We start from the raw sequence: 27,514 nt of genomic DNA on the forward strand, positions 1-27,514 counted from the left end.
TCATACATATACACTCACTTACATACCATTTGCTCACATGCCTACACATACCTAGCTGCCTTCCTCAGACAGCAAGTGCAGGCATTGGCCCAGAGCACCATTTCTGCACTTTAGCCCATCCAGTTGTAAAATGTATTTGTACTTCCTGATAATTCACTGAAGAGGCTGTCATTTTCAAAAATACAAAATGAGTTAGACAGGTGATTCAGTGGTTAAGAGCACTAGCTGCTCTTCAAGAGGACCCAAGTTTGATTCTTGGCACCCAGATAGCTGCTCACAACCCTCTGTAACTCTAGTTCCAGGGGATCCAATGCCTTCTTCTGGCCTCCAAAGGCACTGAAACAAGTGGTTCTCAGACATGCATGCAGGCAAACCACCTATATAGCTTTTTAAAAAAAATATTAAAAACATGCAACCAGGTCAGCAACTTAAGCATCATGACATTATACACGTGCACACATGCTCATGGGTGTATACACACACACACACACACACACACACACACACACGCTTGCACACAGGACTGGATTTTCTTCCCGCTTTATCAACAAACATCGAGCAGGCATCTGGTTTTGGGGTACAATGTTGAGTGGCAGTCAAGAATGTAACAGAGCCTTGATCCTGCTCTCTAGGGCTTGTGGTCCAGCAGACAGGTAGCTCCACAGAAGAGCTAAAGACTTTGGTTATGGAAGCATGGACCCAGGGCAGGAGATGATGGGAAGATATCCCCAGCTGATTGGCAGCTGTCAGTCAGTACCCCGACCGTAGCCATGGGCAACCTCCATCTCTATAAGGCAGCTTCTCCTCTAGCAGCATGCCCATACTGCCCACATCTCCATCCATCCGTTGTACTCCAGCCCCTAGCCTTTGCTCTGAGCACAAGCACCACCTCCCCTAGCTCAGCAGAGAGCTGTGAGCTGTGTCCTCTGCCCACCACCCTGCTTTGATTGTCATTGGTAGGCCTGTTGCCTGACCATTATTCTCCCCCATGCAGACAACTGTCGGAGGAAAATGCTAATCTCCAGGAATACGTGGAGAAAGAGACCCAGGAAAAGAAGAGACTGAGCAGAACCAATGAAGAACTACTTTGGAAGCTCCAAACCGGGGACCCAACCAGCCCGATTAAATTGTCCCCGACATCCCCGGTATACAGAGGCTCTTCCTCTGGACCCTCCTCTCCAGCCAGAGTCAGCACCACACCTAGATGACATCGCTTTGCCACCCACAGGAGCTCAGGCTTCTGTCCATCGGAGGGAGTGCTGGCCAGGTGCTGGGGACCGCCCAGTGCGCATGCTCAGTAGCTGCATCTACATCTTAGCGGCGTCCTCTCTGACCCCTGTGTGAGACCGTCCTGGTATTGGCACTTAGAAAGGTGTAGGCAGCAGATTCCTGTGTCCAAAAATGTTTTAGTGTAGTTAGAGGCAAAAGCGAACTCCAAATGTTCTTGAGCGTTGAACTTTCACAGCAAAAGTGTAGGTCAGTTGCAAACAGCTCCGTTTTGAATACACAAAACCCTCCTTATCCTGTGTGGGTATATTCAGACATGTGGATATACACATGTGGCGATTCTGAATTGCATTTTTTATAACATGATGTGCTGACATATTTTAGTGATGGTCAGCAGTTTTCTAAGTTGTGTCTAAGAATTATTGGGAAATGAAAATGCATTTCTATCTAGTTTCCTGAAAATATTTCTACCCAAAATAGAGAAGAAAAAATGGAAAAAAAAAAGATAGAAGCACGTCTATCTGCCGCCAAGTGGTACCCTGCTTAACATAAACACCAGCGATTTGTAGATGGTAACTGCCTTTGGAGCAATTAGCTTCTTAGTGGGGTCCCTGTTACCCCATTGCAAGATTTAATTATGACCCTTCCCATCCTGAGAGGATGAAATGTAGCAGGGGAAACACTGAGGAGTCCAGTGGTTTGGCCCATGTTTTTCCCCTTAGTGATACACTACAGTTTTGAAAACACAAATTTAGCTTCCCCTCCACACCCTAAACAGCATCTTGGAGTTCATCATCAAGCTATGATCGCATCCTCAGGAAGACACGGAGGAGTGTGACCTTTGTAGTGAAGATGAGCTTGAACTTGGAGAAAGGCTATACCATGCATGGTCCATCCTAATGATGAAGGAAGAATGCTGGTAGGGGCCATGTTTGAGCAGGCCCAGAATAAGGACGTGTCTTCCGGTCATTGCCCTTCGCAGGCAACACTCCCCATCTTTAGTTTGGTTCTTTGACTCAGCCCCACCACCACACATCAAGATGGCTCAGGGGTTCTAGTCAGGGCTTCCAGAAACCAACCTTTCTGTCTCGGGTGGCGGGGAGTCAGTTCTAAAGGTGCTAGATCATGTCCTTTCTGATGGAGGGTCACCAGGGCTACACCCGGCTGTGGTCCCATCTTAACCCCGGAAGGCTCTCCCAAATAAGGAAGGCCAGTGTAACAGCCAGCCAGTGGCCAGCAGCTGCTGGACTGGTCTTTGTCTCTAAGATGGTAGAATTAGAACATGAAAGGTATTCATGTAGTGCTATGGAAGATTAGAAGCATGACCCACAGAAGAGAAGTAGTTGTATCAGTCAATACAGTGGTGATAATGATACCTTTGTTTCCTTATGTGACAAAGACCCTTCACTTCCTAAGCATGGGCCAGTCTGAGCATGCCCTAGATGAGAAGAGCCATTGAACCAGGAAGAAACAGCCTGGGGATGGTGTCAGCTTGTCCTGTGGCTCCAAGTTGGGCTTCCTGATTTCAGGTGCATCTGACTGTAGTCAACCTCCGTGGGTCTTGCCCATTCTGGAGACGTACGCAGTAGATGCACATCAAAGAAACAGGTCTTCTTCCTTTGGCTCTGCATGATACTGGGATACCAAGTTGGGCATTCCATAAGAGTAGCTCATGCCTGTCAGTTCAATGCACAGTTCTTAATTCTTATAGCAGGCGCGACCTGCAGACATAAGTTGGGTGGCTGCTTAGCTCTCCGAATTAGGACCTGCCTCCACAGGTGTACCTGCTGATGGTGGGTACTCAGCAATACAGACTTTGATGTGAGCATAGAATGTGGTACAGTATGTTAGGCTGTTGTGGTCCAAGTGGTAGCAGTGTTAGAACTATGTACCCTCGTTAGGTGGACTAGAGCTTTGCCCCTATCAGCCTCGACCTTGGGTACTTGAACAAACTTCCCCATGGCCCTGGCTTTGTTTCTCCATCACAGACACCTCTCACGTACGGTGCCCCACTTGAATTGAGTCCTGAGATCTGGGTGGCCAGAGCTGCTGCGCCTCTTCCATGATCCTTCTGTCTCCATGCTGCTATGACCTGGACCTCTCAGCGTGGGAATCTGTGTCTGTCCTCATCCCTAGGCTGGGACACTGCATCCTCCCCTCCTGCCACAGAAGGACCTGTCAAACACTCCTAGGGTCTTTATGGAGTTAGGAGGTCCTGCTGGCCTACTCCCACTCACTCGCCATGGGCTGGGAACAGGTAGTGGTGACGTCAGGATGGGGGTGTGGCTTGGGGTCCAGTACTCTGGGATTAGCTGAAGGGGCACAATGTTCTTTTTCTTGCCCCTCCAGTTTCTGTGTTCTATATTTGTGTTGAACTCTAAAGCTTATTAAAACAAACCTGAGAGATTTTCCATGATATCCATGTGATGTGTGGAGCAACAGACATGTCCCGATCAGGCTTGGGATGCCAGACAAGGAAGGAAGCAAGGTATTTTTATACCCCAAGAAAAGTCTCCAGATTCCTTTGCTCTGGGACTCATCTGTGTGCCTTCCCAGCAGTCCACCAACTGGGGACAGAGCACTCAAATGTATGGTCATATGTGCTTAGTCAATCCACCCCAAGTGGCCAAGATACACATTTGCATATTCCAATCTGAAATCAGCCACTCTTCCCATCTCACCAGTTTTGGACTGTGGCCAGATTGCTCAACCTAGCCTGACCCTAGAGAGTCTCACAGCCTAGCATTGCTTGAGGGTCACAAGGGAGACCTGAATTTTCCAGTTCCCTGTATTCATTTTGGTGGGATGCATGGGAATTGGGGGAAGACCACGAGTCTGCTCTTTTAAGCGGTAGCTGATGAGTGCCCCCCACCCCGTGTTCATGGCACCTCTTGACCTCATGATGAACCCCCAGGGTCCCCTGTAGTCAGCCAAACTTCCCAAATAATGGACAGAAACCTACTGATTAATGCACAACTTGTCCTACACTCTTGGTTTCTCCAGGGTTATAGAGTGTCCCCCACATTGTAGTAGCCACTATTCATTGTTCTCATCCCAGCATCTACGTTTATAAAGGGTGGTGATTCAGCCCCTGGCACGTTCAGGAAATATGATTGATACCAGCTGTGGGAAACTGTCTTCCCTCCTATGGCTGATTCACTGCAAGCAGAGGAAACTTGGGACTCCAACCCGTCACCTTTTCTGGATCAAGGAGCCTTGATGATCCTGGCTCACCTGTGTGGGAGACCTGTATCATGTCAAGTAGGAACCCAGACATCGATGGCACCCTCCCGATGGTTGGTGTTTTAGGACGTTCTCAAAACAGGTGCTACATTAGTGAATGGTACCAATGAATGACTCTGGTCTCCTGACTCCCTGAGCCCTCACACATGGTGATCAGGTCCGGTGCCTGCCCACTCTGGGGTCTGCCTCAACTGTGCATGTGGGCACAAGCAGACTGTGTTTCTAGCCTGCTGGACAAGCTTAACTCAGAGACATGAAAGAACTCCCTTTGATCAGGGGCTGACAGGTTACAACAGTCATTTCAACGCCCCCCTCCACCCCCAACTGCAGCCTTATACTCTGCCCAGGTCTGTGTAGTTGGCAGATGCAGTTGGAAGATACAGCAGCTCCCTAGACTATGGGGCCATACAGATTCTTCAAATCTTTGAATTCTGATAGGACTCACTGGAAGTGCTTGATAACTAAACAGGGTGAGGGGAAGTTTGCTTCAAAAGATGTCCCATCCAGACCTCACAATAGAAAGGGTTTTCTGAAAATTGCTGATGTTTTTGCTTGCTTTTAAAGGCTACGAGCGTAGCACCCAATGTCGCCCACTAGATGGCACTGGGGAGCTGCAGGAACAGGGCCCCTATTGCTTTTAGCCCAAGTCAAACTGGCCAAAGTGGTAGCTTTTGGGGGGTGGGGGTAGGGTTAAGACAGGGTTTCTCTATGTGGCCCTGTCATGGAACTTGCTTTATAGAACCAGACTAGCCTTGAACTCATAGAGATCCACCTGCCTCTGCCTCCAGAGTGCTGGGATTAAAGGTGTGCATATCCATGCTTGGCTGACAGCTTCCTTCAGGTTCCAGGATGTATGGGGGTATTCCCCAGGTGACTCCTGGGAAATGGGACTGGAATAATTCTTGCCCTCCCCCAAACAGTAACTGCACCACAGTAGAGGTATCCCCAATACTGCACATCACGGTTTTTATACTGCTGGAGCTCAGGAGTATGCTTCCCCCAGGTGATCAATGAAGGGACTCTAGCCCACTCGAGTATGTGGCTCCAGCAGGCCTTGCCCTTCTCCCCATTCCCTCTGCCTTGCTAAAAAACTCTTAGGTTACATTCCTAAAGCTAGCCCCCAAGGTCCATTCCCTTATTCGGCCAATCCCTCCTCCTGGGACTCACTACCAACGTCCAGCTATCAAAGTATTGAAACTCAGCAATCAAAAGCCCCCTCTGGCTCACCTAATTAACATGCCCAATTAAAATTACACACCTCATCCTAAGATGGGGTTTCCCATTTTACCTTTATAAACTGCCATTTGCCTATGGGCTACAGCTCTCTCCCCTGCATACAGAGGCAGTCCTTCCCCCCTCTGGGATAAATACCCCTTTCCCTCAGTTGAGGAACATCAGATATGTGATCTGCACCCTTACAGGTTCCTGATACTTATTTCTGGTGCCTAGTGCCAGAATTACATCCCTGGGTGCCTGCAGTCACCACTATCACCTGGGAATACACAAAGGTTAAAGCTTAGCTTCCAGCCCCATGCCAGTCTATGAATCGCTGTTCTCCATGTAGGGCCTGAAAGCCCAATTGGCTGAACTTGCCTCCTGTGCCACAAATGAATGAATGAATGAAAGGTGTGCCCTTCCCTAGAGTTCCCTAGAGTGAGATTTCACTCATCCTTAAATGAGTTACAATCTTATCCCCAGCCTGCACAAAACCTGTTTCCTCCAGGCTGGTGTGTGGCAGGCAGGGCAAGCCTCTGGTGTCTGTGAACTTGAGGGGGTTGCTGAGACCAAAGTCCTCTAGTTTAAGATTGATGACTGGTGAACTCTGCAGCCCTGAATCCAGGTGAGTCTGGAGGGCTGAAGAGGGGAGACAGCAAGGATCTAGAAGAACAGGCCTAAAGCCTTTCCCAAATGGCTTCTAGAACAACCGAGGCCCCCAGCCATGTGCAATGCAGTGGAAAGACACTGATGGTGCCACGCAGGCCCTTGACCTTCAAACTGGAGCATGCTCAGGGACCATCCAAGAGCTGCTGGCACACCTGAGATCACACAGTGTTCGTGGAAAGCCAGACAGGATTTATTAGCATCTGCAGAAGCACGAGATAATGTACCACAAAATAGCTTTGAGTTTACAACATAGGCATATGGGAGGGGGGTTGCCAGTGTACAATGTATTCAGCAATGAGGGGAAACATAAGGTTCACATTTTTAAAAAAGGCGATAGATGAACCTGTGCTTGGCCTTAAAATAAAATATAAGTAAGCCACGGAAATCCAGCAGAGACCAGCTTGATTTACAGTTAGCATCAGTCTTAATCTAATGTCACCATTATAAGAAACTGCAAGAAGACTATTAGAAAAATAGAACCTCAAACAAGCAAAAAAATATATACAATTTACATAATGAAAAAAACCACACATAATTCTTTTAACAATGGCTCCATGTTCAGTAGAAGGAAAAAAAGTTGTTCCGGAGAAACCACAACTATTCAGGTTTGATAATAAACCAACCCTCATCAGTATCACGACCCTTTGTGATCCTTAACCCATCGACGCTGCAAGGCACAAACGAAACAGGAAATTTCTTAAATATATATATATAATAACTTCTCAAATGGGAAAATAAGTCCCAAACTCAAAAAGCTTGGCAAGGAACACAAAGGTAATCCTTGTCAATAAATTAGTCCATATATGTCTTCTTAACCTTGCTTCCTGGTCCTGCTGGACACGCCAGCACCCTGAGAACATGTATGGATGTGGTCTTTCATCTCCCCTGGGCTTTTCAACCAGCCATTCAACACACAGAACAGAATGGTTCAGGCGGGCTCCTTGGTCACTGTGTCCCAAGACCCTTGGCCACACCATATTCCCCAGCTCAATGGAGCAGTGGGTACAAAAAGACCGGATTAGAGTGAGGGAGGTGAGAGCCAGCCGGTAAAACATTTTTGCCTTAAAAAAATCCATCATGACCAAATTGGCCTAAGGAGTGTAGCAATTTGCAACCACACCATTGTGTCACCACTGTGACCCAAAACAAGCCTAATGAAATAGCTTGCTCTCCCTCAAGGAGCCTTGCATACAATCTTCTCATTACGACAGCAAACATAAGGTTTGAATTACATAAAACAACTGTACATAACATACATTCAGTTCTGAATTTGAATTCTGTAACAGTTCCATGTGTTCTGTATTCTGTCCAGTGACTCCCTTTGCTAGGAGCTCAACCAGATGTGAACCCAAACTTCCTTTGCCCACCACTCGCCAACACCCCAAGGGATGGCCACCCTGGCACTTAAGATCCCTACTAAGCTCCCTTAGTGCTAGGCTGCCAACAGAACAGTTGGCGAGGATGGGCCTCAGAGAGAGCCAGGCATGTTTTCATTGTAGGGACACAGACCAGCAGTGCCTACAACTTTGCCTACAGGTATGGGTGGGCCTGTGGGACATGCCCACATATCTCAGGAACCAGTTTTTCACCCTGCTGTTTCAACCTGCATTAGATGAATTCCTCGGTAGAGGGGACTGTAAACACTGGCCAAGTCATAATGTTTGCCTGGGGTCAGGGGGCAAGGAACAGACATACCCACTAGTTTTCCCAGCCCTATGCATGAAAAGCAGCAGGCGGTAGACGGGGCGGAATGGGCTACATATTCTCTTGGTGTGTACACGCTGTCTGAGCCAAATGTGCAGGAAGGAGTGTATCCAACCCTTGGCCACTAAGGGCAGGTGGAGAAGCCTAATGTCTCCCACAGTCCGGCAGTCACTTCTGGACACCAAGCCCGAGGCAGATGGTTGGCACATGGTGCCCAAACCACCTCATCAGCACAGGGGACTGGATGGCTATCAGATGAAGGTATGAGATGATGGGGTATTTGCCACCGTAAAAACCAAACTGTGAGCAACCAGGAACAATATAAACCCAGTAATTTCCCAGAGAACTGTCTGGGACAGGACTCTACTTTTTCTTTGTTTGTAGACCCACAATGGCCTGGCTGTAGAGTGTGGGCAGAGATGGGGTATAGGCATGGGAGTGTATGCATGCTTCCATGCATATGCACGGGGCGGGGGACAGTGTCTCTATAAAAAGCACCCCCCTCTCCACCAGGCCACCTTTTGGAAGGTGGAGACATCTTGTATCCCACTCCTAAGTGGAGTTTCCTGGGTATTGGTTTCTTCAAGGTCTTAGACCCAGAGACAGGAAGAGCACACACTCATGGAAAAACAGGTCTTTCTGATGTGGATACTCTAGCTGGGATGTCTTTAGAGCGCCCGTGTCCCAACTAGGTAGGCGATATTGGTCAAGCTGAGCAACAGAGTAAGACCCTTCTGTGGGTAGGGGGCTAAGAGATGGGACACTACCTACCAGGTTCTGAGGGATTGCTGTTAGTGTGTCTTGCTTTGGGCTTTGGCTTGAATATTTTCCTTTCAGGAGAAGGACCTGATGGTGTGAGAAAGAGCATATTAGAAGCTCACTCCAGGAAGTACTCTGTGTGTCACTGCTCCTGTGTCTCCCTCCCAAAAAAGCTCTCCTGGCAACTGTCCACTTTTAGCAAACTTACTACACAAGTCACCCTTGAGCATCTTTTCCTGACTAAGGAGTGGGTACAGGAAGCCCCCAACAACCGGGACCCGTGTGTGCTTCTGTGTCACACAGTGAGACACAGAGGTGCAGATCTGCCGCCATTAGCGGTCCTCAGGAGAGATGGTGGGGGACCAAACCCTTAAATACAGCTCCCTGCTGGTGGGTTATAGGCTGCTAGCTGAGATGTCAACTGTAAACACGATGTTAGGCTGCCTTGGATAGAAGGTCTCACCCAGAAAACAATGACAGTTAAGCAGGAGTGCTGCCTCAGACCTATAATCTTAGCACTCAGGGGGCTGAGGCAGAGGATAGCCTGGGCTACTATCACCGAAGTCCAGGCCAGCTACAGAATGAAACCTTATCTCAAAAAAAGAAACCAAAGAAGAAAAACTAAAGTTAAAAAAAATCTCCCAATACCTCAGTGGGTACTCTCTTCCTCTCTGTCTAGTTAGAAAAATTAAAAGGAAAAAAATCAGACAACTATTTAACAGGCCCTAAGAAGACAACAGATAATCAAGACCTGAACAATATAAGTTAATACTTATCAAAATATTTTACAGCACCAATCTACATAAATTTAAATACCTCTCTTTGGAAACTCAACCTTTAGGGTCTTACAATACTCCCTCTGAAATGTTCTCAGCCAATGAGGCAAAGCACCCAGAAGGTGGTCAGGGCCCCACACAAAGGCCTGGGTTGGCCGCCCTCCATTAGCTGATCCAGCCTCCAGGCTGTTTCACTAATTCCCTAATTTTGTGTAGTCCTGCAGACGGAACCTGAGGCCCTGCATATGCTAAGCAAGTGCCTTGCCTGTAGCATATAGTAAGTAGGCTACACGCTACCTTGGATTACCAAGAACCTTCTAGAGAAGAGAAGAAGAGAGCGTCATCAGGTTATCCTGCCTGTTTCCACCAGACTTGTGTCAAAGGCCAGACGGAAAAGAAAGCTAGGGTTCAAAACATCATTTACATTAGTCTAAAAACACGGGCCTTCCCACCCCAATATGGGGGGTTGGAGGACTGGCTCTGAATGGCTCCAAAATGAGACACCATTAGCACTCTCATCATCCTTGGGTTGTCTACACAGAGTAGGTGAAATAGTGCAGGCCCTAATGCCCCACCCGGAGAGTTGAGGGATGTGGGGGAGGGGAAATGCAGGCATACACAGGGATCATAAGATCCAGGCCAGGGTGGGAACCTCACCAGCAGCAGGCAAAGTCGCCACAGCACTTGAAAGACAGAGAACACAAGAGGAATAGCAATAGAACCCCAAGCTAGCCGTGTGCATTTGGCAATCATCTGGCCATTTTCCAAGGTAACATTAAGCCCCAACTTAATCTGGTGGAGTGATTCATGGCAAGCAACAGGAGGGCTCCACAGCACTCCTTAGATGTAAGAGGCCACATGGATCGTGTCAGTGGCCAGAAAAGCGTCACGACCCCACATTGAGCTGCCACCTGTCTGAAGAACCTTAGAAGACCCAAGAGCCTGACTCAAGCCTGCTATTACGACCTCATGTTCCAGTGACTCAGGACAGGGAGAGCTGATGCCAAGAGAGGCAGAGGCCGCTCCAGGCCCTGCTAGGAGCAGGACTAGAGAATGTCCCCTAGTCCGTGTGAGCAGAGGTGGCCTTCCCACCTCGACACCACTGATCTCTCTAGGGACCTCCCATCTTCTGTGGATGACCTACACCGTGCTGGGGTCTGTCAGTGTCGCAGAGGCTGGGAAAGGGTGTGTGGACCCCAGCCCCGAAGCAGTAAGATGAGTCAGTCCCTCGTCTTCAGGTCCTCTGCAGCTGACTGGCAGCTGGACAGCATTGCTGGGGACACGCCCTGGCACAGGGCTAGTCTTTCGTCTTGTGGCTGGGAGTCTGTCCTGACTGGGCTGACAGAGAGATGCCCACCAAGGGTCTGGAGCGTGCACGTGAGCAATACCAGGGTGGTCCCAGGGAGGGAGGCCGGCTTCCCAAGGAAGAGGAGAAGGGGGCTTCCTTTTGCTGGGGCTGCAGCAGCAAAGCGCCCAGCCGGCAGGGAAAAGGGCTGCTTTCTTTGTTCAGAGGGGCATGAAAACGAGGAGTTGCCCAGAAGCAGGCAGGACCTCGTGAGCTGGCTGCAGGGTTGTCTGGCCAGGCTATGCCGGCTGTGGCCGAGGCTGCAGCCCAGCTCACAGCACCTTTGGTGACGTTGGGGATGTGAGCGGATCCTGCAGCGCGGGTGGAGAGAGTGTGAGGGTCCCAGGCCTCTATGGGCACCTCTCAACCGCTGCCACCTTGGTGGGCGGGACTTCACATCATTTGCACTGGTCCAGGTTGCTGTCGGGAGTCCTTGCCTGGCCAGCAGCCAGGGACGCCTCCTCACTGTGCCACAGTCCGTAACCGAAGTAGATGCTGAAGCCTACGGGTAGAGAGGGAACAGAGGTGTGAAGAAAGCAGGCAGGACTGCCAGACCCAGACTGGTACAGGGGGCTGCCCAGGCAGACTCCAACACCTCGAGAGGCAACACAGGGCCCCAGGCATGAGGTCAGCCAAAGTCACTGTCCTGCTGCCACTGCATCAGAGCCACGTGCGTGGTCACACGCGGGCCTCCCTGAGCAGCAGGACGTTGGGCTGTTGTCTGCCACTAGGTGGCCTCAGAGTACAGGAGAGACACTGTTCCTTCCCAGAGTGGGACTTATAGCAGGTGCTCTGCCCAGATTGGCCTACTGGCTTGCGTTCTCTCTTTCTCTCTCTCTCTCTCTCTCTGTCTCTCTCTCTCTCTGTCTTTCTCTCTGTCTGTCTCTCTGTCTCTCTCTCTGTCTCTCTGTCTCTCTCTGTCTCTCTGTCTCTCTCTCTCTTTCTTCCTTCTCCCTCCCTCCCTTCCTTCCTTTCACGTGAGTAGCCCGTAGACCGAAGAAGACCGTCAACACGAGGAAACGTAGTGAGCACAGGATGCAGAGCACTGAACGGGCATCCAGGGCCCCCACATCTGCAGCGGTGCTTGGAGAGACCCACAAGGGACTGTGACCACATGGCTCAGGGCCACCTGTGCAACCCACATAGGAATGCAGTCCTGAAGGGCTCCCGGTGCCTGGAGTCCAGGAAATGGCTTCACACCCTACAACACAGGCACCTCTGCCGGGATGTCGGGAGTACGCATCCCCACACCTCCACAACCAAAAATGGGTCCTAGTGGGCTGTGGGCAGCGCTTAGATTTTAAAGCAAATGAGGAACTTTTCCCGGAATGTACAAAGAAAAGGTGAAAGGTGCTATTCAGAGCTCCCAGGATCCTAGGGTTGAAAGGCTCGTCAAGGGCATGGCCCCAGAATACACATCAAGACTAGTCCCCCAGGCTGCCAGCACCACAACCCAGGCGCTGAACACAAAGGACTGAACCCAGCTCCTACAGCCCCAAGGTTAGATGCCTGGAGTGGGGGGATGGGGTGGGGGCACACACCATCAACCTTAGTGAAGGTTGGCCAGCACCCAAGCAGGCAACCCCAGCCTAAACTGTACCTAGACCCCAAGTAGCATCAAGCCCTGGCTGTCTTCTGCCAGCCCATCAGGAGCCACCCACGTGACAGTATGCCTCACCACGTGCTGCCCTGCTAGCATAGGTACTCTGAAGAGCCTAGAGCCCATACAGACGGGGTGCTGGCCAAGCAGGTACAGCCTAGACTAGAGGCTGGTGCTTGGTGAATAACTAGCCCTCATACCCCACACTTTTTAAATGCCAAGCCTAGAGAGAGAACTATCTTGGGCAACAGCCTATTAAAAGTCTCTAAAGAGAAAAGAGGTCCCACAACATACCGAGAATTCAATGTTGTTTTAGAACAAGTCACTGACTACTCATGTATCTTTGTGTTAGCATAAGTGAAGGAGGCAGGTTCTGCAGCCTTAACTATCCATCTAAGAAGCAGGTGGGAGAATGAGCGACCCCACACAGGAGACTCCAGGAGAAGCGGGGATCATGAGTGTGTGTCACTCAGCAAGACTCATGACCTCACATACCTATCAGCATCCACACTGCGAACCGGACCCATGTGCCTTGATCCAGCTGCATCATGAGATAGACATTCACGAAGATACTCAAGATAGGAAGTACGGGGACAAAGGGTACCTGCAGAGACATGAGGCAGAATCACATCTGATGAAGGTGGCAAACTCAACAGCCAGCTCCAAACAGAATTGCCCAAACATTCTTCCTAAAGGGACTAGAAGATGGATGTCCATTTTATTCCCAAGGTTACTATTATTTGACAACTGAAAATACCTTGATCACCTCCAATGCCAAGAAATGCCATGACATCAGGACATTTAATAAGAGGTCCTTGGAGGCAAGGTGTGCCCCACTGAGGACCAGGGAAACAGAGCGGTTCCTGTTTCTAGAGACAAGCCCTGACTTAGCAAGGCATTCTGTGTTCCAAGGGTTCCTGAGTTTAGCTGGCATGAGCTATCCCCCCTCCCGGACATTCCCAGGTCTGGTCCAGCCAAAAAGGCTCAGCTTCCCAACAGAAAAACAATGTCTGTGACCCATCAACTTCCTTATAGGCCTGCCCGGCTGCTCACCTTAAATGAGAGCTTGGTCTTGCTTTCAGGCTGCCTCCAGATGATGCCTGTCACCAGCATGCAGAGGAGGACTGACCCTGTCATTACAAAGACTGCCCACAGCGTCCCTTCAGCCAGAGCCTCTCTTGCGAGCACGGCCACAATGCACACGATGATGATAAGAATAGCTAAAAGAGAAAAAGAAGAGTGGGGGAGAATTCCCATTATATATTATATCTTTCCAAATCTTCCAAAAGGAGACCCTGTTTCAAGATCATGAATTAAATGACAATGAAAAGCTGTTGTCACTCATATTTTCCATCTATTCCACCATCCCAACCCTGCTCTCATCCCTGTGGACTAGAAACCACACAACACCAAGAAGCCAGACTCCAAACCCCTTCCCAGGAAAAAGGGAGGTCTTACCTAGGAGGCTTGCTGAAACATTCACAATTAGCCCTGAGAATTTGGATGGCTCCATATTCTTGGGTGAGAGTATGGTTTTCAGAGAAAGCTTCTCAGCTACTGGTAAAAAGCCTGTCTGGGAGTCACTGGCACTGACCAGCTCATTCTGGTCTACATGATCTAACTCATCGGTGGTTCTGGCCATCTGGTATACCAGGTTAGGTTGTTCGGGCTGGTACCTGTAAAGACATGTCCACAGCATAAGTGCTATTATCTGCTCTTGTTTCCATTCTCAGCCCCACACGGAGGCTCACCACCTCCTCAAGCACCCACACACAAAGTGAATAGACGTACATGTGGCAAAATGTTCATACACATAAAATAATAAATAAAATAATAAAAACAAATCTCAGCCGGGCGTTGGTGGCGCACGCCTTTAATCCCAGCACTCGGGAGGCAGAGGCAGGCGGATCTCTGTGAGTTCGAGACCAGCCTGGAATACCAAGCCAGTTCCAGGACAGCCTCCAAAACCACAGAGAAACCCTGTCTCGAAAAATCAAAAAAACAAAAAAAAAAAAAACAAAAAAAAACAAATCTCAATAAAATTACAGGTGGGTCTCAATGAGTTCAAGGCCAGCCTGGTCTACAGAGCCAGTTCCAGGACAGCCAGGATTACACAGAGAAACCCTGTCTCAAAACCGAAAAAGAAAAATAAAGAAAAAAACACACACACCTTTAGTCCCAGCACTCAGGAGGCAGAGGCAGGCGGATCTCTTATGAGTTTTTGGCCAGGCTGGTCTACAAGTGAGTTTCAGGCAGCCAAGGCTGTCACATAGAGAAACCCTGCCCACACCCCTCCCCCCCAGAAAAGAAAGAACAGATTAAGTTCTTAATGAGCCTTCAAAGATAAGGTGCCTGGGACATGGGACATAAATGGGTAAAATGGTGCAGTATCTAGCAATACAAGAACAAAGGACAGATCGAGTTCTTCCTTCTTGGGGCCAATACTCAACCTTGGTGTTTTCACTTTGGGTAGAACAATAGGGAAACCACTGGGAAGTGGTCCAATGAAATGTCCCAGAGAAGTTCTCTTGATCAAGGAAGTAGCAGTGACCCTTGAATGTGACAATGTTAGGGCACTTCTCACTAAATCATTGTTGCCCAGAGTTTAAAGTGAGGACCAACACAAGAAACAGTAACACTGGCAATCCACCTGCTGTAGGAAGCTGGAGAGTCATTGACTGGTGTATGGGTAAGCTCTGTCTGCATGACCTAACTGGACGAAGTGATTCTAAATCTCTAAGTGCCTTGGAATAACTACAGAGCCAGTCATGCCTGTGGCATGACTTCCAAGACACAAGCTACCCACAGATGAAGCATGCGTTCACATGACATGGTTCCTTGTCTTCCCAACCAGACAGGTTCTCACTAGCTTTTAAAAGCAGAATACCTTTTGACTTGTTTTGCAGGTGATCAGTTCCAAGCACAAGAAGAGTGTGCAGCGAGAGAGATAACTGCTCTTCCCATAGACCCACAAATGCATGGTAATTTGGCCAATTAAGAAAATAGGTGGAGCTCAAAGAACATGTTGGTGTTGAGCCTCTAGAATTGAATAGGGGTCCATGAACTTGCCTGAGCTGAGCCTACAAAGTCACTAGTAGGAACCAGTCCAAGTTTTATGGAAATTGGGTTCTGGAAAAATGAAGCTATTTGCCTTCTAAGGAGAAACCTGAAAAAAGGGAGTTCTGGCTGGGTGACAGTTGTAGAATATTATTTTAAGATGTGTTACATTTGTTTTTATGCTGTGGAACATTTGCTTAATGATGCTAAGATGTGTTGCATTCTTTTATGTTCCATTTGTTTAACTCTGTGAGCTGTGTTACTTTACCTGTCTAAAATACCTGATTGATCTAATAAAGAACTGACCCGCCAACAGCCAAGCAGGAGAAAGGATAGGCAGACTGGCAAGCAGAGAGAATAGAAGGAGAAAAAGAAAGGAGAGATCAAGGAGTCAGAAAAGAAGGGGCCAGCACCCAGCCACTCACGGAGTGAAAGTAAGATATACGGAAGTAAAAACAGGAAAAAGCCCAGAGGTAAAAAGTAGATGGGATAATTTAAGTTAAGAAAAGCTGGCTAGTAATAAGTCAAGCTAAGGCCGGACATTAATAAGAAAGAATAAGACTCCATGTGTGATTTATCTGGGAGCTGGTGGTAGATTCCCTCAAAAGAAAAAAAAAGTAAGGAGTAAGAGTAAAAGCCCCAACAACAGGTGACAAACAACAGTCATTGTAAATACATGTTCTCATGACAAAGGCCACCTCATTCTAAGAGGTCCCTGTTCCTCCACATCCACGGGAAATGGAGCCCAGGTATGTGCTTTGGGGAGGTCTGGGTGGGTGAGACACTATGGCACCAAGCTCCTTTAAAAGATAAACAATTAGAACCCAGTGTCCCTGAAAGCTACACCACACCATGTCATGGGGTTCACTCCCAAGTGACAGTACAAGCAGGCTACAGCAGCACCATACAGACCTGGTTTCATAGGCCTTAGATTCTTCTGATGTAATCCAGGGCTAGCCCCCAGGATCATCTTTCCCAACAACTGGGCCATCACCCTAAGCCTTATAAATTTCAGATTCCAGACTCAGACCAATGCTGCTGTTGAGGACATTTAGCCAGAGGAGCAGAGGACATGATAGGAGGAAGTAGCTCATGTGCTAGGAGGAGGCGTGGCACAGGAGACAAGATGACAAAACAGGGGAGGGGGGTGTACTCGGCAGCCCCAATTGAGCTAATATGGCCTGAAAATTGCACCTTATAAACTTACAAACCATTTGTCAGATCTGTTAAAAAAAACAGCCATAATGAGGTTGTTTAATATTTGTTGTGGAACCCAGGAAAGCCATACGTACCTTAAGACCAACACACAGGCAGCCACCAAAGAGTAAGCCAGGAGAGTGCCAATGGACATGAGGTCTACCAGGTCCTTCAATTCAAAGAGGAAGGCCATCACAGCTGGGGAGAAGACAGACATCAAGGTTGCAAGTGGCCCTCTGCCCACTCCTATAGCTAGGACCAGCATGCATCTGTGATTCGGGGTACTACCAGCCCCACCCTCACTCAGCCTGTCCAGAGAGACATTGCTCAGGTGAAGACAGGCTCAAGGTTGCAAGAGTTCTCAAGAAACAATAACATTGACATTTGCATAGAGGGGACTGAGGAGATGGCTCAGTGGTTAAGAACACTTGCTGCTCTTCCAGAGGATTCAAGATCAATTCCCAGCAACCACATGGTGGCTCACAACCATCTGTAATGAGATCTGGTGCCCTCTTCTGGCCTGCAGGGACACATGCAGACAGAACACTGCATACAAAATAAATAAATAAATAAATAAATCTTTAAAAATTTGCATAGAGAATACTTTTTGTCTTTCTGTCTTTTCTTTTTTTTTGGGGGGGGGATGATCTTTCAAGCCAACACAACACTACAGATGAATACTGTAGGTAGGAAGTTCAGCTAAGGTTATATAGCTTGTAGATGGAAGAGCCAGGATCTGCATCAGATTCTTACAACTCTGACTCCACTGTGACTTCTGCTACATGTTGGTGACTCATAGCCACATCTTCCACCCATTCATCTTGCTCCACTATAGTCATTCATCTGTATTCCATCCATCCATCTACCCACCCATCCATCCACCCGACCATCTATCCAGCCTTCATTTGCTCATGTCTTTCTTTCATTTCTGCAGCCATCCTCCATCCATTCTCCCATCTACCCATCCTTCCTTCATCCACCCATCCATCTATCTATCCATCCTCCATCTGCTCATATGTCTTTCTTCCATTTCTGCAACTATCCACCATCCACCCACACTCTAAGGCCATACCACACTGGATGCGCCTGATCTTGTCTATTCACACATGCATCTATCCATCCATACTTTAGTCCTCCATCCATGCATCCTTCCTTCAACCACCCATTCCTCCTCCATTCACCATTCATTCATTTAGCCACCCAGCACTGATCGAGAGTGTGCCAGTCACTAAGTTCTAGGTACCCAACCTTGAAGAGGGCAGACCACAGTGTCTGGCCTCCTGGAGTATCATCTAAAGATACATGTATCAGGAGATGATGCTGATGGGAAGACTCACAGGAGCTTCTACTCTAGACAGTCAAGTAGGGAAAACAGTTATCCTCCCATGTGTTTACTTAAAAATTTCCTGTGTCTATTTATGTCAGTATACAATGCCAATTTTTCCCATTAAAAATAATTTAGCAGGATCTACTTTGGGATATTTTCAAATCACATGCAAATCAATACAAATTAAAGCAGGATCATGAAACTATCCATTTCCCACACACATTCTTTGAAGCTCCACCAGATCAATGCAAACCAAACAAATTTAAATTGATGATAAATAATTAGATTAGAGAAGCAGTGGAGACCTTCCATATAATTGGAACACCTTCTGACAGTACATGTCACCCTCGCCTCCATTCCTGCTCACAGAAAAACCCAAACTGTTACCATGCCAGATGATTTTAGAAAACCAAATATTAATCCCAACAAAGGGGAAAAAATGGGCCAACTCTTGATTTGGCAAGTGGTGTGTCCTTTACAGTCACCCGAAAGGTCATAGTTTGACTTCCTTTTGTGAGTACAGCAAGGAAACTACACCAAATTATGTGGGAACTGAACAAAGTCCTCAGTCACTGAAGTCTACAGGTCACATCGTGACCCGGTGCCCCAGAACCTACTACTGTAATTACACACAGAACTATTGGTAAACAGTTTTAAATTTGTTTTCTTTTTAATACAATAATAGTCACAAAACTAAAACACTTTACTAAGGTATAAATACTAACAAAACTAGTAAATCATTTGTTCATTTAAGATGGCCAATTGTCAGCCTGGTGTGTGTGTGGAGGGGGCATGCCTTTAATCCCAGTGCTCAGGGGGCAAAGACAGGCAGATCTCTGTGAGTTCGAGGCCAGCCTGGTGAACACAGTGAGTTCCAGGACAGTCAGGGCTCAAAAAACAAAGATAGATAGATAGATAGATAGATAGATAGATAGATAGATAGGATTGTTTTACTAGTAACCATTTGACAAGACACTGAGATACAAATTGTATAGTACCGTATAAAAACAGACCCGGTGCTGGTCGATACTGCAAGGAACTGCTTCTGGCATGAACACAAGCAGAAATCCAGAGCAGCTCTGCCTTCCTGGGTGTGACCCTGGGCCTCTTCAGGTCACCACTTCTCTAGGTGGACAGCGGACTCTAACCTCAGTCGTGAAAGGAAGGAATAACAGACTGCAGGACACATGGCAGTACCCACGAGGGCTTCCTCCGGGTCCCCCACACCATCATATGACTCCAAGGTCCTTAGTTTACCTAGTTCATCTATCACAGCTGCACTCTTGGGGATGAACATGATGGCAGAAGAAAACTTCCTCAGCTCTGGGTCTACCACTCTCTGAGGGCAAACAGCAAACCCTACATATGCCCCCTGGGAAAGAGATGGTGCATGTTTACAAAAACTGACTGTGAGGGTCATTCATGCTCCAGGCAATCAGCAAGCTAAGATGTATGGACACTAGAATTGCTGGTGTTTACCCAAGAGTACTTTTGGCTTGGATTACACAAGAGGCCAGCCTCCCAAATTCTACACAGGGAAACACTAGGCAGGGACGATGGGTGGCTTTGAAGGAACACTTGTGTGTGTGTGTGTGTGTGTGTGTGAGTTTTGCCACAGTAAGAGTTAAACTCTAAGAATAGTTCCAACCCATCATCTATAAACATGCCTTCACTGTCTTTCATCAAATGTACATTTATCTAGGACTGGAGAGACGGCTCAGCAGTTAAGAAAATTGACTGCTCTTGTAAAGGACCCGAGTTCAGTTCCCAGCACATACGTGTTGGCTCACAACCATCTGTAACTCCAGTTCTGGGGGATCTGATGCCCTCTTCTGGCTTCCATGGGCACCAGTCACACACTGAGTGCACATACATACAGGCAAAACACCCATACACGTAAATCAAATGTAAAAAACACTTTTAAATGCAGTTATCGTTTAGTGAATCTGGTTTGGAGTGTAAAAATCTATAGTTTCAAAAGCTCTAATGGATGAGTTGTGGTTTTTTACAGTTCCCACAGACAGGTAAACATCAAGATGCCTCCCTAGGAATGCTAACTTAGTCATTCAAACAGCAGCACCAGAAATAGATGTCAATCTTTACCAGCAATGGCGCCTGAGGTCAGTGTAGCAATTACTGGTGTTTTGGTCCTCTCGTTGACTCTGGCCAAATATTTAAACAGTAGTCCATCTTCAGCCATGGCATAGATAACTCTGGGCATGGGAAACATGGAGCCTAGGAGACTGGGAGAGAAAAGGAAAAAACCTATGAGTACAAATATGTCACTGGCAAACAAGGCCTCAGAAGACCCAGGCATGGCCAAGGAGAGGTGTCTGACCTCAGCAAGATCCACTCTCTACAATGCTTGGCACTCAGGGCTCCAGGACTCAGTGCTTCACAAAACTCACAGTGCAGGTGTAAGACCAATGGGCAGACTAGGAGCACCTAACAGAGAGGAGGGTGCAATCCGGGAGCAACTCACACTGTCAGCGTAAGACCAATGGACAGACTAGGGACATCTAACAGAAAGGATCGTGCAACCCCAGGGCAACATCCACGAAGGAGCTCTCGCATTTACGTCTTCAGTCATTTCTGACTGAAGTCAAGCGTTAGCAAACAGTTCCTGTTTATACAAGCTGATGAGGAAGCTGTGTGTGTGTGCGTGTGTGTGTGCTGCACACGCGTGCGTGCACATATGTGTAAACTGTTTACACAAGCTGATGGGAAAGCACTGCGCATGTGTGTATGCACATATATGTACGTATGCTAGAGTGTTATATGTAAGTGTGCATGCACGAGTGTGTGTATGTGCGTATGCACATATGTGCAAGTAGTTCCTTTTTGCACTTATGTGTGAGCGGCTTAAACAAGCTGGTGGGGAAGCAGTGTGTGTGTGTGCTTGCGCAAGTATATGTGTGTGCATGTGTGTGCTCATGTGTATGTGCATGCATGAGCATGTGCATGTGCTTTAGGGTATGTGTATGTGTGTGTGCACATATGTGTGTGCGTGTGTTGGGGGTTATGTGTCTCATTAAAAGGCACCCACTCCTTTACTCAAAGGAGCTTCTTTCTGCCTTACAGCCAAACTGAAGGCCAACAATACAACCATCAAAGAGGAGGCCTGGTTGAGAGGCCAGAGTCAGGAGCAGGAAGCCATTTCCTTGCCAAGCATCACGTACAAAAGTTGGCCCCAGTTCTTTTCAAAAGTACGGTGGTTTCCGCTTACCTAGTTCTGCTTTCTGCAGTCTTTTACCCGTGTCAACTACAATATGAAAATATTAATGGAAAATTCCACAGATATGGAAGTGACAGTTTTACCTTTTTCTTAATGTCAGTACATAATGATGCTTCCATTATACCCTTAGCTACTGGTGTCAATCTTACTGTGACAAATTTATTTAGGGCTTGGGATGGACGATCTATTGTTTCAGGAATCCAATGGAGGTCTCAGAGTGTAGTTCCCCATGGATAAAGGGGAACATCCGTATTAATAACAGCAACAAAATGCACAAGCCACGCCACTGGTGTTCTGGTGCTGGGGTTGGAAGCACTCAGGAAGCTGTTCTCACCTGGCGGAGAGTGCGCAGAGGGAGCCGACAGCCACTGCATACTTAGCTCCTTCCCAGCCACTGTACTTGAAGGCACCAGGCAGCGGGCTGTCGGTGTCCAGGCAGGCGTAAGGCATCATGAGCGTGAGGGCTGCGGACACCCCGAAGTAAGCTACGAAGCAAATGAGGAGGGACGCCACGATGCCCACGGGAATGGCCTTCTGGGGGTTCTTGACTTCTTCACCTGGAAGCAGCAGGTGTCGGTCAGTGAGGGAAAGAGAGCAAGAGACATGGCATCCTCCGCATGCCCACTGAAGCGCATGCCCCACAGGGCTTAGCAAGAGACATGGCATCCTCCGCATGCCCACTGAAGCGCATGCTCCACAGGAACTGGGGTCTTCTGACCTTCCCGTGACCCACCACGCAACCGCAGCCCGGGAGGGTGTTCCCGACCTTTCTATCACAGGTCAGCTAAGGGAGGGGCTTGTTTCCTTTGGCCGAGAAGCCGCGAGTCTCAAGGGAACACAATCGGCCAGGACGTTGTCATTACAATGGCCTGGATGTGCAGATATGAAATCAGGCTTCAGTCACACTGTCATTGTCCCACTCTAATGACAGGGCCCTGCTTATGTTAATGATGTAGTTTCCTGTGGGGGCCTGCTCCTCGGGGATGTAGGAAGGCGACAGAGAGAGTGAGAAGAGATCAGCAGGAAACGACAAATCTACACAGTTGCTCCTGTGGGACCAGAACAGCAAGCAGAACGTGCCAACAGGAAAGGAATTACTGGCAGCGGCTGCCAGGGGGCGGGGCCCCACGGAAGGAAAGCCCACATACCTGTGGTGGCGATGCAGTCAAAGCCCACAAAGGCATAAAAGCATGTGGCTGCCCCTGACAGGACGCCAGAGAATCCAAAGGGCATGAACCCTCCCTCACCATACTTCACATTTGTGTCACTAGAGGAAAAAAAAAACAGTAAAGACTAGAACTCCTGCTGCAGTTTCATTTCGGGGACAGCGCCGCCGCTCTGAATCTGAAGAAAGTCTCTGGGTCACAGTCCCCAGTCCTCCAGTGAGGGCACTCAGTGGGTAGCAGGCCCCTCCTCCCCAAGGCCAGGAACCCCAACGGCACACGCTATTAACCCTTCCAGAAGCATTTTCTATGTCCAGACTTTGAGAGGCAAGAGTCTAATGGGACACTGGCAAGCTTCAACAAAGTGTCTGGTCCCTTTCCCATTCTTCTCCCCAGGAAGCCATCAGCTGGGAATGCCATGTCTGGCCCAGACCCTGTATGTACCAGGAGATTAAATCTAAAAGAAGATATTTCTTGTTTTTTTTTTTAATTATTTGAAAACAATTTATTTTTCATTTTACATACCAGCCCCAGTTCCCCCTACCACTCCTTCTCTGTCCCCCCACACCCCCCCCCCCCGTCCACTCCTCAGAGGGGGTGAGGTCTTCCTTGGGGAGTCAACAAAGTCTGGCATACCGAGTTGAGGCAGGACAGCCCCTCCCCCCTTAAAACAGCTACTTCTAAACAAGTTGAGGTTGTACACCAGCGAACTGATCTTTATTCAGCCTCAGCATTCCTGAAGCACCCATGTGTGGGGGGAAGTGACTGTAGGTAAAGTGTGGGTGTCGCCAAGGAAGGCTTGCTTTGAAGAAGAATCAGGAGGCCCTGGGGAGTGAGAGCCTGTCTGTACAGAGAAGTGCAAAGTCCAGCTATTAAATGAGAGGGGAGAAGACTGGACTCCCAGAAAACAGCCAACGGCTAGGCCTGTGGACAGAGGAAGGGGCTTTGGATGGCTCGCTGAAGAGGAGACTAAGGGAAGCACCAGGGGGGGGGGGGCTCAGGGGCTGCCTTGACGTATAACAAGGGGCTCATACAGCCTTCCCCAACTGATAGAATGAGCTCAAAACCATGGGTGAGGACAAACCACTCCACAGAGTCCCTGCCACACCTTTCCTTAGACCCCACCCAACACATGAAGTCAGGCCTCCAGGTTCCTGCTCTGGCTTCCCTCAAGGATGAACTGTGACCTGGAAGTGTAAACCAAGCAAATTCACTGCGCCTCCCCGCCCCCAATACTGCTTTTAGTCTGTGTTTTTATCGCAGCCACAGGGAAGTAATTAGGACATCACCAGCATCATGATCACTGGAAGTCCTCTATGTATTGGGGTGCAGGAAGGAGACATAGGGCTCTCACTGAGGGACAAGCAACTTCACAGGGCTATTGTGAGAAATGTAATTCTATAGCTGGAAAAGGGGAAATGAATGAACACATTACATAAGGCCATTTACAGACTTTAATCACATGGAAGACTCAGCTAGGCTCCAGGCCTGTAGAACTCTGCTCCTACAGTGGCAGGTCCCCTGTGGCCCAGCAGTCCCTCTGGTATTCAAATGGACTTAAGGCCCAACCCAGACAACAAATGTCACCTTGTCTGGGAGGTCAGTGCTGTGTAAACCATCCCTACGGTGGCCAGTGCAAGAACGAATGGGAAATGCAATGATTGTTGCTAGTCAGCCCCATGCAATCTGCAAAAACAAACCCAAACCTCAGCTGGCCACCAGGAAACAAGGAAAGCCCTCTGCGTTTCACTCCTGTCTGTAAATAGCAGCCAATGAAATGTGATATCCAGAGTTTCCAAAGTCTACTGTGGAACTTCAAAGCGTATTTTGAGTTGGCTTCACTCCACCTTAAATTCATACAGACCAATAAATTTGGAATAAATATAACCAGCTCCAGAATGTTTGGCAATGAGGCAGTAAAAGTACTTATTGCTCCATAGTGGAATTTAGGAAAGGAAAAGATACTTGTACTTGAACTGACAATTATAGGACGGTACTACTAGGGAGTTTTGTGTATCTGATTCAACATTTTCGTGTTTCCACTGCAGTAGTAAAACAGGCTAGACACCTGGACTGTAGCCAGTGACCAGTGTAGGATGTGTGACTGCTCAGATCCCTAGCATAGGCCGGCACCTCTCAGCCTCCCCTGTAGGTACACATGGCTACTCACTGGATTCTAGTAGAAGGAATGAAGGTAGACAGGTGTGGATGGGCTGGGGTGGGGATGTGGAAGAGGTGTTCCAGACCAGCCTGCAGATACCTTGGGCATACCCTGTCCATATCTTATTCTAGTTCCCCTTCTGGAAAATCTGAGGTATGCTCGTACACCCAGTCCAGACAAGAGGCCAACAAAACTTGTCCCCAGGTAGGACAGAACAAACAAAGACATCTGGGGTTCTAAGATGGGTAGCCACTACCATAAAAAGTCACAGTGTCTCACAAAGGTCCCTTCATCATAGCAATTTAAGCATTAGCCTTAATGAAAATAGAATCACAGACAACTTCCACTGTGTGTCCTAATACACTGAGAGTCACCTGAAAATTTGACCAAGAAGATTAAAGTGACATTATAATGATTTGGCTTGTTTCCTAAATAACTGGAACTTGTTGAAGACACTGTAGGAGTAGTGTGGTGGTGTACACCTTTAGTCCCAGCACTTGGGAGGCAAAAGCAGGTGGATTTCTATGAGCTGGAGGTCAGTCAGATCTACACAGTAAATAAATACATTAATCAATTAATTTTAAAAAATAAAACTCCTTAGCTACTTCACTGAGGAAAAAAATCACTTTTACAAAATAAGTCAAAATCATGCAATATTTAAAGGTGTGTGTTACCCCATGAACTGCATCACCCAATACCTCTATATGATCCGAATTAACAAATACAGAGAACTGTCACATGCCAAAGGAATACACAAAATAAACTCACTTATTCCCACAAAGAGGGCTGGATCTATTCAAGAAGTCCTCCTCCTTGAGCTGCCAGTTTTTAATGGACCCTTTCACGAACCCCGACACCATGATGAAGCATAAGACCAGAACATTAATACAGGTGAAGATCTTGTTGACCATGGCTGACTCTTTTACACCAAGCGTTAACAACCCTAAGAAAAGGCACAAGCAGAAAACCATGTGTTAGCCACACAGGATGCACCAGCTCCGTTCGCTCAGGGGCAGGGAAGAAGAAGATGGAGGGGAGGAAGCAGCCAATGGGCACGGGACCTCCAAGGACCTCTGTGAGCCTCGAGGAACATGGCTGAACTATCTGTGGCTCTAGGACAGTGCGGCATTCACACTCAGGGCTCTCAGGGGTCTGAGGATGCTACCACAGTTCGCTAAAGCCCTGCAGAAGTCTGGACCATGGCACTTAGCCTCCCACGAAGAGCAAGCCCTTGGTGGAGGGTGGACAGAGCCTTGATCCATGCACAAAGCAGGGGCAAGATATTTCAAGGAAGTTAAAGGGATTTTATTCCCTCCTAGGAAATGTCACTTTGGTTCAACTTCTTGGTAGAATGAGAGGTTTCTGGATGAGGAATGCTGCAGGTTGACTTGGCGGCACTAGTCACGATGTTAGTGACAATCCTTTGTGTTCTAGGAACTGGTAGCATATGTGGACCCTCCTCATACTTAGAATATGTAAAATAATGTCTAAGTTTGATCAGTTCTAGCTCGTAAACTTGCTTAAAAACAAAACAGAACAATCAAGTGACAGAGTACAGGAATCCCAAAACTGCACAATCTTTAAGGCATCCTCACGGCCTTGGGACTCCCACACAGTCTGGAATTTTAAGCCCCCCCCAGCACACGCGCACACACACACACACACACAGCCCATGTAATAAAGGTATAAGCCCCCCCCAGCACGCACGCACACACACACACACACACACACACACACACACACCCCTCATGTAATAAAGGTATATTCCACTAGGTGGTGCTATTGGGAGGCAGCGTTTTCACAAGGTAGGGAATGCTGGCAGATAGTTTCTTTCTCTGTCCACTCATGAATGAACAGTTTGGCTCGGTCTCACACTCCCATCACAATATTCTGCCACACCACAGGCCTGAATGGCCTGAAGTCGTAAACACTGTGAGCCTAAATAAAACTTTATTCTTGATATGATGTAAATTCAAGCATTTGTCACAGTGATAGAAAGACAGTTAACGTGTAGCTAAATAGTGAAGGATCTGAAAAGGGAGGCAGTGTCACCCAGGACCCAACCAGTATGACCCCAGATCGTGGCCTTCCCATGGTCAACTTCCACACCTCTGTATGAAAAACCATGGAACACATCAGATGAATTCTGACCGAGTAACGTCTCAGAGGGGAAGATGCCACTATGCTCCATTGTACTGTTTTCTTTAGTGTCCCTCCCTCAGGTGTTTATGAAAATAAAAATCTAACTGCAGTTGTACAAGCATCTTTTCTGACACATGTTTCTGCCAGCTGAACCAAAAACACTGTCAAGGCTGGCCTGGGTGGGATGACTTCAATTGCGCAATGTGGAAGGAGCTTTCCAGACTCATCCAAGACTTTATAACGTCTACTGTGTGATGAGAACTGCTGTGTTGAAGCTCCGTGTGTGTCTAGGAAATGCTCGGTGGAGAAAGACATCCACCAGAACATCAGGTGGAGAAAGACATTCACCAGAACATCAGAGACACAGACCAGTGTCACTAGCAGGAAACCGCTACGGGCTGTGTCCTGCAGTGCTTGGAATTTTCAGATTGGGCAACCACAACTTATGTATTCAAAGGGTGTTTTCCTGGTTGTGAAGTGTAAGTAGAACCACCCAAGACGCCTTTGAAAGCCCAGGCATACATTCCTCTTCCAGAGGGAGATCACTGCCCTGCATTTTCCTGGCAGACAAACTACTAGTTTCTTATCCAAATGGTCATCCACCGAGTCAAAGGACAAAGAGCCTTCAGTGCTACAAAAACTCACCCAGGACTCTCTCTTTTAACTAAACAGCACAGTCTCAGCAGCTATTACA

The 27,514-nt window shown here is 48.0% G+C and overlaps 2 protein-coding genes across 9 annotated transcripts in view; one reads left to right on the plus strand and one right to left on the minus strand.

Moving 5' to 3' along the window:
- Positions 1–3,643, plus strand: part of Mtus2 (microtubule associated scaffold protein 2) — a 353,013-nt gene extending 349,370 nt beyond the window's left edge. For all 4 annotated transcript variants that reach the window (XM_040751389.1, XM_021234736.2, XM_040751390.1 and 1 more), the window contains one exon: positions 995–3,643. In XM_040751389.1, the coding sequence (XP_040607323.1) occupies positions 995–1,208 (214 nt within the window). In that variant the 3' untranslated portion in view covers positions 1,209–3,643. The remainder of the gene's footprint in view (positions 1–994) is intronic.
- A 2,879-nt stretch (positions 3,644–6,522) lies between these two features.
- The window catches only part of Slc7a1 (solute carrier family 7 member 1), a 76,449-nt gene continuing 55,457 nt past the window's right edge, over positions 6,523–27,514 (minus strand). For 4 of the 5 annotated variants that reach the window (XM_040750262.1, XM_005083175.4, XM_040750261.1 and 1 more), the window contains 9 exons: positions 25,447–25,621; positions 22,503–22,621; positions 21,689–21,911; positions 20,223–20,362; positions 16,888–16,990; positions 13,997–14,214; positions 13,592–13,758; positions 13,034–13,142; positions 6,523–11,440 (listed from right to left, as the gene is read on the minus strand). In XM_040750262.1, the coding sequence (XP_040606196.1) occupies positions 11,337–11,440; positions 13,034–13,142; positions 13,592–13,758; positions 13,997–14,214; positions 16,888–16,990; positions 20,223–20,362; positions 21,689–21,911; positions 22,503–22,621; positions 25,447–25,621 (1,358 nt within the window). In that variant the 3' untranslated portion in view covers positions 6,523–11,336. 5 annotated transcript variants of the gene reach the window in all.

Source organism: Mesocricetus auratus, unplaced genomic scaffold (genome assembly GCF_017639785.1).
Source record: "Mesocricetus auratus isolate SY011 unplaced genomic scaffold, BCM_Maur_2.0 Super-Scaffold_100008, whole genome shotgun sequence".
Classification (NCBI taxonomy): domain Eukaryota; kingdom Metazoa; phylum Chordata; class Mammalia; order Rodentia; family Cricetidae; genus Mesocricetus; species Mesocricetus auratus.